This window comes from Lactuca sativa, chromosome 1, assembly GCF_002870075.4.
Source record: "Lactuca sativa cultivar Salinas chromosome 1, Lsat_Salinas_v11, whole genome shotgun sequence".
Classification (NCBI taxonomy): Eukaryota; Viridiplantae; Streptophyta; class Magnoliopsida; order Asterales; family Asteraceae; genus Lactuca; species Lactuca sativa.
The window spans coordinates 239,471,538-239,484,400 of NC_056623.2; the positions used below are offsets into that span (position 1 = coordinate 239,471,538).

The following is a 12,863-nucleotide window of genomic DNA, read 5'->3' on the forward strand; positions in this document are numbered from 1 at the left end:
ATTTGAGGTGGTAAGAGGAGTGATTTAAGTTTAAAGATGTAGTAAATTAACTTAGCTTGTGAGATCTTACCAATGATGATGATCTGTGATGAAAAATCCTCTTGAAACACACTAAACTCGAAAATTTAGAGGAAGATGAAGAGAGTTCTTGAGAGAGTTTGAAAGAAGGAAATGTATGTGGTGTTTTGGGATGTTTGGCCAAGAGGAAAAAGAAGGGAGGGAAGAAAGAGAGTGAGGAGATGGAAGTTCTTGATGCATGATATTTATGAGTTATCTAGTGGCTAAATTGCATGGAAGTCCATTATATAATAATGATGTGTCTAATGCTAGTTAATCCCCTTATTTTTTTATTTTTTATTAAACATGGACCGAGATTTGGGCTAGGAGGAAGGAGGGTGAATTAGTTTGGCCCACTCTTGGCTTTGCTTGATTTTGGGAAACCCAATAAATAAGTTTCGGCCCATTGGGCCCTTAAGTGCATCTACGGCCCAATTTGACATAGAAGAATGGATTCTAAAGTCCATTAAGGTTAATTGGAGTTGTTATGGCCTAATAAGGCCCATTAGAGGTGGAATGAATCATTCTAGGCCCAAATGGCCCAAAAATGTTATAGATTGATGAATTGATAATTTATGGGTCCCTTAGGCCCAATAAAAGAATCCTACTCCATAATGAACTTGAGTCAGGATTTCTAGGGTTTCCAACCCTTAGTTGAACATATGAGATGAATTTGAATGAGAATAGAGTATAGTAAGTATAGGCTTTTACAATGGATGATGTTTACATGGGAATATAATTTCCTAGCAAAATGCCAGTTGTGACAATTGTCTTTGTGATAATTGTCTGGTTTGCTGCTATCTGATATACTTTGTGTGCTAGGGTGCTCTGTTATACATGTTAGTAGTAGTAGGGGTGAAATAGTCCCCGGCTACCAAAGGGGTAGTCAGTACCCTTGCATGCCTAGCAGTATGATTATGTTATGTTATTATGTGATAGTGGTAGTTAGGGGACTAGTCCCCGGCCCTAGTTGTGACTAACCGATAGGGTATGTCAAGCACCCCAGAATAGCTTGACATGGGTAGGTCGGGAACCCTAGAATGGCCTTGCAGGGTAGGTCAAGCACCCCGGAATGGCTTGACATGGGTAGGTCAAGCACCCCAGAATGGCCTGGCAGGGTAGGTCAGGCACCCCAGAATCGCCTGGCAGTATGTCTAATGTATGGTATGTGGTATGATGGGGGAACTCACTATGCTTCGTGCTTACGGTTTTCAATTTTGGTTTCAGGTACTTCATTTTCAAAGGAAAGGATCCGGCGATCGCAGCGCATCACACTATGTTTTCCGCACATGAGATCTTTGAGATTATACTCTGATATTATTTTATGATAACACGTTTGACTATTGACACTTTTGTTTTGACATGAGATGTTATTATGGATGTTCTTATACTTATGGTTTTATAACAACTCATTTAAAAATGAAAATTTTGGCCTTGAATTTTGGGATGTTACAGTGGCGCAAGAACTTCTAGGTTGGAGCAACATCATCACCTTGGCGTAACAATAACATGCATGGCGCAACAAGGCCAAGCGTGGCGCAACAACATATTCCATGATGTAACATAAATTCTTCATGGCGCAAGAGGGACTCTCCATGGCGCAAAAGGGAGTGCCCTTGGCACAAAAGTATCCTTCTTGGCCCAACCCTTCAACAAATAACCCATTCGTTTGTCACATGCTCCATGAACCCCAAGTGCTCCATTGAGTTCTAAGTGCTTCAAATGCTCCATGAGAATGATCCAAATGCTCCGTAAGTATGATTTAAATGCTCGAGTCACATTTAACAATTCTTACTATACAAATTCTAACCTTTTATTGTACATTTGAAACAATTATGTATAATTTGCATTATTTTTAATTAACAAATTTGTTTCTTTAAAAGATTTGTTATGAAATCATAAGCTACAAAACTCATAAAAAGTATAATGTTTGTAATGATATTGTAAATGTTATTCAAGTTATAGAATCCTAATACAGATTATTTGGTTGTTTTCGGTTATATTAGGTCATCAATCATCTTGTACATGTTATTCGAGTGATTAACCGAACTGAACTGAACCTATATTGGTTATTTGGTCCGATTTTCGGTTCATGTAATTACTCTTATTCGATTTTCGGGCTATTCGGGTTCAGGATGATTCGGTCTGGTTCCGACCAGAAAACATCGCTACTTACAGCACAATATTTAGCATATAAAATAGTAAAAGAAAAGGATATTGGATATTGCACCCTCTAGGTCTCTACCTCCACCACCAGATCGAATAGGATCGTAGACAACCATGAAGGAAAGGAGGAAAGAAAGACGATGTAAACGATATTATATAAAAAAAATATTATTTCCAATCTAATATTGGGTTTATACAATACAAGAGATTTACATAAAAAAGAAAATAGTAACAAACTAATACTTTTACAACATTTCAAAAAATTCTAGAACAAGTCAAATCTTATCTGTAATATATTCATTCTTGAATAATTATTTTTATTTGTATCTTTTATCTTTAACTATATAACAAATGTAAATTAAAGAGTATGTTGGTTATTTTAAGGATATTTTGATTTGATTTGATGTAATTGATATTAAATTACAAAGTCTGATGATTTTCTTTTAGCATTTATTTTTACAGTTTGATAACCCTAATAAAACTTGAACGAAAGGTTGATGTTTTTTTTAAACATTTTTCCTAAAAAATAACATAATCAACTATAAAACACCAAATAGACCTTGAATCAATGATTATCATATCAAATTGTCCCTAAATTTATTGCAAGGGCAAATTAGAATCAATGTTTGGTACGAAGTCAAAAGATTTAAAGTCAAAGTCATCATTGGGTGGTTTCCACGGTGGTTAAAACCCATGTGGCATTATGTGATTGGATGTTCAGCTAGAGAGGAGTAGGGGATCAGGTGGTCGCGCGTGTAGATTAATAAATCTCATATACCCACCAATACTCTTGAGTCTTGATGCTGCTCGTCGAACGCTTTTCGCAAATTTTGTGAGATTTTCGAGAGAGAAAGTAGAGCTTTAATGGCTTCGTCGAAACTACAGGCTCTCTGGAATCACCCTGCTGGCCCGAAAACGAGTGAGTTGTTCCTTTAAATCACTACTCTGATGTTTTTTACAACTTTTAATTATCATAATTAGGTTTTCCTGCTTGTTTTCGTTGCGTGATTTTTGGGGGTTTTAGGTTTAGTTGATGATTTGATTTGTATGTTGTTCGATGACAAAATTATACGATTTTTCTGCGTTTATTGAAGAAGTTCAGCATCTATGTGTGGCGGCGGTGTTATGATTGAATTATTGAGATTATTACATGGGTTTCAGTGATATGCTATAATTTGACTTTCTAAGTCAAAGTAATACACCTCAAATGCAAAAGGAGGTAGATTTTGGTACTGAATTACTTCAAATATATAGCCTGTTTTGCTTTTTTAGTGAAGTTTGCTCTGGATATCAATTTTTCTTCTGAAATATTCAGAATCCACAAAAGTTTTAGAGCTGACCAATAACTTGTTTGATCACCAAAGTAAAAGTGGTGGAATTGATTCTAGTTTTGGCTTACTTCAATTATTTCCAGTTCCTAGATTCTCTTGAACATAGTTATTTTTTGAAAAAGAATAGTAATTGTAGGAAACTTTCAGTAGCTATCAATTTAATCTCATAGTTGTTCAAGCAAGAACCTTCTATTTGTATGATTCAGTTCAACTGATAATTTTTTTATATATCTTTTGTGTATTAATTAAGTAAATATGTTTTTGTAGTTCATTTCTGGGCTCCAACTTTCAAGTGGGGCATCAGCATTGCCAATATTGCAGATTTTGCCAAGCCACCAGAGAAACTTTCATACCCTCAACAATTTGGTATTTTTAAAATTACAAAATAATTTTATTTCTTGCATTTGTTCCTGTTTGTTTACATATTTTCATTTATTTTGCCAGCTGTCACAGCCACTGGAATTATCTGGTCTCGTTACAGCATGGTCATCACCCCGGTAAGTCAAATTCCTTTACTACTAGACAAGGGTAAACTCGTCATTTAACTTGGAGTCTTATAAAAAATGAAAGTATGTTGCTATTTGAAATTTGATGATAATTAATTGTTGATTACAGAAAAACTGGAACCTTTTTAGTGTAAATGTTGCAATGGCTGGAACAGGAATCTATCAACTCTCCCGGAAAATCCGGTAAGTCAAACTCAAACTACTTGTTTTACAGTTGACTTTTTTTATTAGATGTTATATTCTTGATTTTTCTAAGAGTTTAGGGATAAAGAAAATGATAAACCAATTATATTTATAGCTAATCATATTGTATTTCTATTGGCTTGACACCAGGAATGATTATTTTAACGAAGAGGAGACTGCAACTGCAATAAAGGAATAATGACGAAAAAACTCAATGCAATTAAACAAAATTTTATGTCACTTTTTGTTAAGTTTGTTTTTTTTTTTCCTTAAGATTGATTGTTTAAAAATCTTGTTATGTTAAATTTATTTGCAAATTCAACGTTTTTATTTCACAAGTTTCTATTTCGATGACATCAGACAAAAATGAAATAAAAACGAAATAACCTTTTTTTTTTTTTGAATATATTGCGAGTATATTAATTTTGTATTATCTACTCATTTGTTAAAATCAATCTTGAAATATTTTAATAGGGCCATAAGCCTATACTATACCCATCATTCTTAGGGAAATTGTCAATTTAACTCGTTAGTTTACTGAATATACGTTTTTATATATGTCTGTCATATGACTAATATCTTTTGACTATACTATATAATTTGTGTAACTATCATGACAACATGTTTTTTTGTAACTATGATGATATGCAATAGTTAAAGGGCCAACATGTTTTTAAAAAATATTCTACTATACATTACATGATGTCAAGATGCATTAAAATAAACAATATATTTACTGGAAGCAACCGTCAACATTGAAGTCGATATTGTTGAAGACTTTAAAAATTCCTTGTTTAACATAATAAAAACATTCAAAAGAAACTAATTATGAATTTTACAGTGTCTTGACTGAATATGAGAGGACTCCGAACACTTTTATAAAATAATAAGAATATGAGAGGACTCCGAACACTTTTATAAAATAATAAGAATATGAGAGGACTCCGAACACTTTTATAAAATAATAAAAATGTTCAAAAGAAACTAATTATGAACTTTATAGTGTCTTGATTGAATATGAGAGGACTCCGAACACTTCTATAAAATTGTTACGAAGACCAATCAGTGAAAGTGTATAAAAACGACATTGTTTGACGTTATTTCTGATCAAGTTACAGTGAAGATTGAGGATTTTGATTATGGTGCCAAGGAAAGAGAAATATCCGGGTGGATTCCAACTATCATTAAAGAGGAAGGGATACGTAAAAAAGGATTTTGAAGTAAATTTAAGGTTGATGAGAAAGACGATGAAATCTTGAGATCATTTGAGGAAGGGGAAGATGACAGGTTAAGTTTTTATACATGATATGTTTGGGAAAACAATGTAAAAGACCACGAAAAACAACCACGAAAGATGAGGCTATGATTATGGGGACCACTAAATGGATGGATGTGAGTTGGGCAGGAGGGTGGTCTTCTTGTTGCTGCAATTATCAATCTTGTTGAGTCTGGGTTGAGGTGTGAGGGGTAGACCTTCACCTTTGTGGGTGATGCTCATCATAATTGTGATAGCCAACACAAGATTGATGGGGTTCATATATATCATATTTCCATTATAAACCTCATAGTTTTTATTATCGGGGGTGCGGTTTCACTCCACAATGGTATTAACTCCCATTTCTAAAGAGAAAGAGAATGGAAAATCCGGCTCCAACTATGAAAAGTTTCAACACCTTTTGTTGTCTCCCATAAAAGTAATTCTAAAAAAGTAAAGTACGGAAAGAGAATGGAAAATCCGGCTCCAACTATGAAAAGTATAACATCCTGTTTCGGATCGTCCGTGATTAGGGTTCGTGGGCTGCAACCCGGGCATGAGGAAGCCTCGGGGCTGCGACGAGTTGCTAGAAGCGTAGGGCTTCTCGTCACTTTTCCGTGGATACGGGGTTCTTTGGAAACGGAGTTATATCGAGGAAGCTATGGAAGTTTGAAGTTTTGACAAGATAGGCCTCTTATTTGAGAAAGGTGGCAGCTGAGTATGCTGGTGTGTACATTTAGCGTACTCATGTGCGTGACTTTTAAGCGGAGCCACCTGGTACGTTGGGCGTACCAGAAGGTTTGTTGGGCGTACTAGGCACATAGTGAAAACCCTAAATGAGGGGGTGTCCCTATATAAAGAATAATATGGCCTCATTCCTGGCCACCATCCTCAGTCAATCAACCCTCTCAAACCCTAATCCTCATTCTTGAGCTTGTGTGTGTCCATTTGAGAGCATTTAGGTGATTTTGTGTGTTCTTGGAGTGAAGAAGGAGCTTTGAAGAAGGAGGAGTGGGAGTCCATGCTATAGATCTGAGCATATTTGTGTTGGGAGCTTCATTTGGAGGTATAAAGCTCAAATCTTTCTCACTCTTTTGTTTTGTGCATCATGTTAGACCATTTTAGGGTTTTGGTCCCAAAGTTGCATGCTTTATGAGAAAATGAGCTCCAGAGATTATGAGTAGCTCCTTTGAGTGTCTTTAGGAGTATAGTGTCATAAAATCGAGACTTGGACGTTTGAATCAACCCATGCATAAGATATGAGCATTTTGAGATAAAAGAATGAGGGTTTTGGGTGTCTGTGCCTTTATCAGCCATGCAAAGGCTTAAAGTTACAAACTTTATGGAGTAAGAGCCTCTAGGGATTCCAGATCTGTGATTTGAGTTAAGGTCTTAACCGGTTAAGACCAAGAAAGTGAGAAAAGCCATACTGGACGTACGCCGAGCGTAATCCTAGTACGCCCTACGTACTAGTTTGGTGTCCTCGATCAGATTTCGTGCATGCTTGTGTACGCTGATCGTACCAAGGGAGGTATGCCCTGCGTAACCTCACTATGGGCTTTTTGGGCTAAATCTTATAATAGTCTTTAAGGGTTGGGCCTGGATCTTTGGGCTTGTGTACTAGAGATTTTGAGCAGAGAAATATTATATATATGCCTTGGGCCCTTGTGTTGGGCTTGTCACTTGGACTTGAGAGTTAGGCCTCGGGAGAGCCCATTCATTATTGGACCTTGATGGGCCCGATGAGTTTTTAGGTTATTGATGGGCTAGTTAGTGGACTACCTTTAGACCTAAAAAGTGAGGATTTGGACTTAGATCTTAATTGGGTAATTGGGGATTTTGGCTTAGTGTTAGAGGTCGGTGCAGCAGCAACATCTATAGGAGTTGTTCATCATCCGAGGTGAGTCTTCTCACTATACTTACCGTAAGTGGTATCTATGTGTGATCGGAGGGTCTTATGTGCTTACTTGAGTTATGTGATATTATGCATTTTGTGTGTGTTAAATATATGCTATCTTCTGTGCTTACTGAGATAGGACCGGAGGGTTTCTGTAACGAACCAAAAACCATGACCAAAAATTTCATTTTTAATTTAATAATAAAACCACAAGTGTCAACCATTCATTCAAAACATATCACATCAGAGTATCATGTCTAAAAAATTATTTTATTTTATCAGAGTAAACATCCCAGGTTAAAACTCCTTTGGTGTGTGTGCCATGCGATCACCCCGAACTCTTCCCTCTGCTACCGGAAGTACCTAAAACCAAAACTGAAAACCGTAAGCACGAAGCTTAGTGAGTTCCCCAATCTACGACATACCACATACAACCATATACTGGGCCCCCGCCCGCTGCACCAGGACTTTCCCAGCATCGGACTAACTCCGACATCGGGCCCCGCCCGACATCAGGCCCTGCCTGGCATTGAGCCCCGCTCGGTATACAAATCTGTTTCTCTTAGGCCTCGTCTGTCTCTGGGCCTCGCCCGCTAAACACATACATACACACAACAAGTAGCTATCACATTCTACAATACTCCTGATCTAAGGCCTCGCCTAACTAGGGCATCGTCCCTGGCCTGCTACTAACGAGTCATGGAACCCCGTCCACGCTCCTGCTGATAGTGAGATATGGGCACCCGCACATACTCACCTCTCTCCTATCTCAGGCCTCGCCCCTGCTCTGCTACTAAGGAGATACGGAACCCAATCCATACTCTGCTAATGGTGAGATACGGGACCTCGCCCGCACTCACCTCCCTACCAGGCACATACAAGTATCACACAGACAACAAGTATAAATTATCATGAAAACATTCCTCGGGCGCCCGCTCGGCATCGGACCTTGATCCGGAATCACATTCTAGCATACAGTGCCTAGGGCTAACCCCCGGGTCTTCCTACTCATAAACCACATGGTCCGGCATTGTGGCCGTAGACCCATTCACACAGTGAGGAAATTCACCTTGCACTGCTGAGACCTTGTTGATATCCGTGTAGCTACTATCTGCCAAATCTCGAACTGCTGCTCCTTCGGCTCCCCGAGCTAACAGCACCAAATATCACTTAGTCCAATACATTAATCCATCTTAGGGTAAAATGACCATTCTACCCCTAGTACAATTGGTCCATATCTAATGCTCAAAACCAAGGCCCAATACTAAGTAAGCTTCCCATGCCCATTAGTAGCCCACTAATGGCCTATTTTGCTATATTGGGCCCAATCCCTTAATGGGCCTTACCCTAAGCCTAAAATGTATTTCCTGACCCATATTAACCAACTCCCAAAGGCTCATCAAAGTCCAAATACCCAAACATGCCTTTTGGATTGGTCAACTATATTGAAGTTAGTGATGTTAGATTAGTGTCTAAGTCCACAACTATATTTGGTATGTACTTGATCCGGTTGTAGCATGGTCCTTTTGGATTGTCTTCACCAGAGCAACTTGACTAGATGATTAATGGAGAAAGAGATTATTATGGTTTATTAATATATTATATGAATAATATATTAAAGGAGAAATCATATTTGTTTAATTAATATTGGTCAAGAATTAATTTTGTGATCAAAAGAGATTAATTAAACTTTGGGGGACTGAAATTGTAATTATTGGATAGTTGCAAAGTAGGTTGAGAAACCCTAGGGATAGGCTGGACAAAATCCTTATGGATAGCCCATAAGATTTTTTCCAAGATAGGAATCCAGAAGATTCTTATGGGCTTCTTGGTGGCTAAGTAACCGGATAAGGACTCTGACTGAAACCCTAATCTCACACCTATATAAAAGACCCCTATGCTTTATATTTCGGCTATCACTTGAACCCTAGAGATCCAAGAGCCGATTTTAAGCCTTCCCCTCTCTCAAAAATCTTCCAACTTGCTTTGGTGTTTGTGATTATTAGAGGCATCGCATTTGAGGTACTAGGTTCTCATAAGCTAAAGATCTTCAAGCAACAATCAAAGGTAAAATTATTACTAGTTTATTTATGTTGATTTAAAGTTTTATTGTATGCTAGATTAGGGTTTTCAAGTCTTGGACAATATTGCATGTACAAATAGAAAAACTAGATCCAAGCAATTAGGGTTTGCATGAACACCATAGGAATGTTGTTTTGCTCATAATCCAACAGTGGTATCAGAACCTAGATCGTCTCTCTTTCGTATTTGATGCATAGATAACTTGTTCAAGCTCAAAACTCGAAAAATTATGCTTCTGACTGATGGACTCGTCGAGTCACCAAATTAACTCGACGAGTCAGGGCTACTCAACGAGTCCAGTTCTGTGACTCGGCGAGTCGGCTCGTCTGGTGGCTGATTTTTCGGGATTTTGACTAAAATTACGTTGGGATAATTACCAAAAACAATTTTAACTGATAAAACTTGAATTTTTTAATATGGTATTGATTATCCCAATTCAATTGAGGGATAATTGTCAAAAATAAGATAATTACTTGTTTTATAAGAAAAAATATGATTATTTGTATTTTTGATTTGAATTATCTTGTTAAGGAAAAGATTAGGTCAAATTATGTGATACATGTTAATAATAAGATTAATTAATAATTTTCAAATTTGATCTAAAAGATGTTTTGAAAAGTTTCAAAACTTATCCTCAAATTTTGGAATTTAAATTTTTAATTAAAAGGTGTAATTTTGAAATATTTAAATTCTAAACCCTAGAATTTTACAATTTAAAATTCAACCTTATATTATTGTAATATTATAAGATTAATATATATATATATATATATATATATGTATATATATATATGTATATATATATATATATATATATATATATATATATATATATATATATATATATATATATATAAGACTAAGCTAGTTTTACTGTTAGTAGGCCTCATTCATGAAGCCGATTTATAAGGGGAGTATAAGGTTGCCACCTATAAAATGACAGTTTAATGGGTGTCCACTCTCACCCGTTGCTTCCTTGATTGGTGGAGGGTCGTTAGCCGAACGGGTAGGATATGACAACTAATTCCTTATTAAAAGTATAATGATTAATAAAGTAACTAAATGTTTTATAAAAAAATCACAATCTTAGTTGCTTTAGGAAAAATGTGAAATGATGTTATTCCATGAAATTACATTTTGTACCATTGTTAAGTCGTTAGTGGAGCGTGCATGGATAACTGACACATTAATATGGACTAGCAATGGTGGCAAAAGGGTGACTCGATTTTTATCATAGATCAATGGAGCGTGTGTGGTTAACCGACACATTGATTAGGTGATTTGTAACATCGAGTGTACGAAGTATATTTGCATGGTTATTCACACCTTGTTTGTGATCCTCGGTATCCCAGTCACAAACTTGAAGGGCATATCGAGATTTAAACATGCCATCGAAAAGTTCAATGAATCTCAAAAGATCTAGAGTTTTCAATAAATTTAAAACTTAATTTCTTTTCCGTTTTTCATGGTGGAAATTAGTGAATCGTCATTCACTTACCTTCAAATTATTTGTTGTTTAGATTATGGCATCCCTCTTCTAAATTGCAAATAATGTTGTTGGATCCTAGCCCTAATTTCTAATTTGGGTGTTTAATTGGGGATTATTACCTAATCAAACTTTGTCTCTTTTCTATTTCAGATGTCTACTTCGAACAACAACAACGCTTCTGGCTCGACCTCTTCCGACTCATTCTCACTCATGAATTTGTGTGGGAGGGTGATTTCAATGGGTCCAACTTCAATGATTGGATCCGCAACATTCGAATGGTTACCCATTACGAGGACAAGGAGTATATCCTCAACAAGGAGCTGAAAGAAACGTCAACACTGCTACTCCCGGAGAGATCGCTGCCTTCGAAGCTCATGAGCGAGATGCTACAAAAGTCCATTGCATCATGCTCACGAAAATGAACGTCGAACTCCAAAAGTCCTACAAGGACTACTACCCCTACGAGATACATCAAGATTTGATGGATAGGTACCATCAAAGTGCAAGGCAGGAGAGGTATGAGATCATCGCTGCGATGATCACTACCAAAATGAAGGACGGAGAGTCTGTCATGACCCACCTATAGAAAATGCATAAATATGTGGAACACTTGCTGAAGTTAAATGTTAACTTTGATGAGGAGGTGGCCATAGATATCATACTTCACTCCTTACCTCCTTGTTACAACCAGTTCCACATGACCTACCACATGAACAAGGAGGACGTCACTCTAAGAAAGCTTCAAGGCCTGCTAAGGACTGCTGAGAGTAGTCTAAAAAATAAATCTGTTGCATCAACTCCTACTGCTAATGCCCCCGTCTTAGCTATTGGGAAAGGGAAGGGTAAGAAGAGGAAGGCTCCTTCTAAGAGCCACCACAAGGGAAAGTCCCAAGATGGCACCTATTCTAGTGGAACCAAGGCTGGTCCCACTGCGCCCTCCTCGAACTCGAAGGATGCTGGTTGCTTCTAATACCATTACAAAGGGCATTAAAAACGAAGCTGCCTGAACTACTTGCAAGATATCAAGGATGGAAAAATCAAGTCGTCCTTCACAGGTATTTATACTATTAACAACTCATCACATGCTATGTCTTGGGTCCTCGATACAGAATGTGGTTTTCACATTTGTTCTGATTTGCAGGGTCTAAGAAGAAGTAGGGATGTGGAGCATGGGAAGATAAACTTGATCATGGGGAATAGGAAAGTGTCGCCTGTCACCAAGATTGGACTTTACTCTTTAGTTCTTAGTAGTATGTTAGGTTTAGATTTGAATAATTGTTGTTATTTGTCAGAAATGACACAAAACATTATTTCTTTTCATGGTTTGTATAAACAAGGTTTTAGATTTTCATTTGATAATGAAAAAGGTTCTATTAATGATTTCTTTAATGGTACTTTCTATTTTGAAGCATTGCCTTTGTAATGGAATATATGAAACTGTGATGGTTGTAGACAAATTAGGAAATGATGTATTGTATATCGATTCTTCCAATGATTTGGATAAAGCATGCTTGTGGCATTATCGTCTTGGACATGTCAACAAGAAGCGCATAACCCAAATCCAAAAGGATGGATTTGGGTCTTGTTTACTTGGAAAGATGACCAAGTCACCCTTCACTGGCACTTGTGAAAGGTGTGAGGGTTTATTGGATCTCATACACACCGATGTGTGTGGGCCCTTTAGATCTACCACAAGGGTTGCGAACCGATTCTATGTGACTTTCACCGATGATTATAGCAGATATGGGTATATCTACTTAATCAAGCACAAGTCATAAACCTTTTAAAAGTTCACAGAATTTAAGCAAGAAGTGGAGAATCAGCTTGGCAGGAAAATTAAGATGCTCCGATCCGATCGAGGTGGTGAGAACCTTAGTCTTGAATTCCACGACTACCT

The 12,863-nt window shown here is 37.1% G+C and overlaps 1 protein-coding gene across 1 annotated transcript; it reads left to right on the forward strand.

The window, feature by feature from the left end:
- Positions 1–2,972: 2,972 nt before the first annotated feature.
- Positions 2,973–4,581, forward strand: LOC111884503 (mitochondrial pyruvate carrier 4). Its single transcript, XM_023880819.3, has 5 exons — positions 2,973–3,142; positions 3,822–3,920; positions 3,999–4,051; positions 4,170–4,243; positions 4,394–4,581. The coding sequence occupies exons 1-5, from the start codon at positions 3,088–3,090 to the stop codon at positions 4,440–4,442; spliced, it is 330 nt and encodes a 109-aa protein (XP_023736587.1). The 5' UTR covers positions 2,973–3,087; the 3' UTR covers positions 4,443–4,581.
- The last annotated feature ends 8,282 nt before the right edge of the window (positions 4,582–12,863 follow it).

Coding starts and splice junctions, on each gene's coding strand:
- LOC111884503 (XM_023880819.3), top strand. CDS start 3,088: ATGGCTTCGTCGAAACTACAGGCTCTCTGGAATCACCCTGCTGGCCCG. Junction 3,921..3,998: donor TTCATACCCTCAACAATTTG/GTATTTTTAAAA, acceptor TTATTTTGCCAG/CTGTCACAGCCACTGGAATT. Junction 4,052..4,169: donor ACAGCATGGTCATCACCCCG/GTAAGTCAAATT, acceptor TGTTGATTACAG/AAAAACTGGAACCTTTTTAG.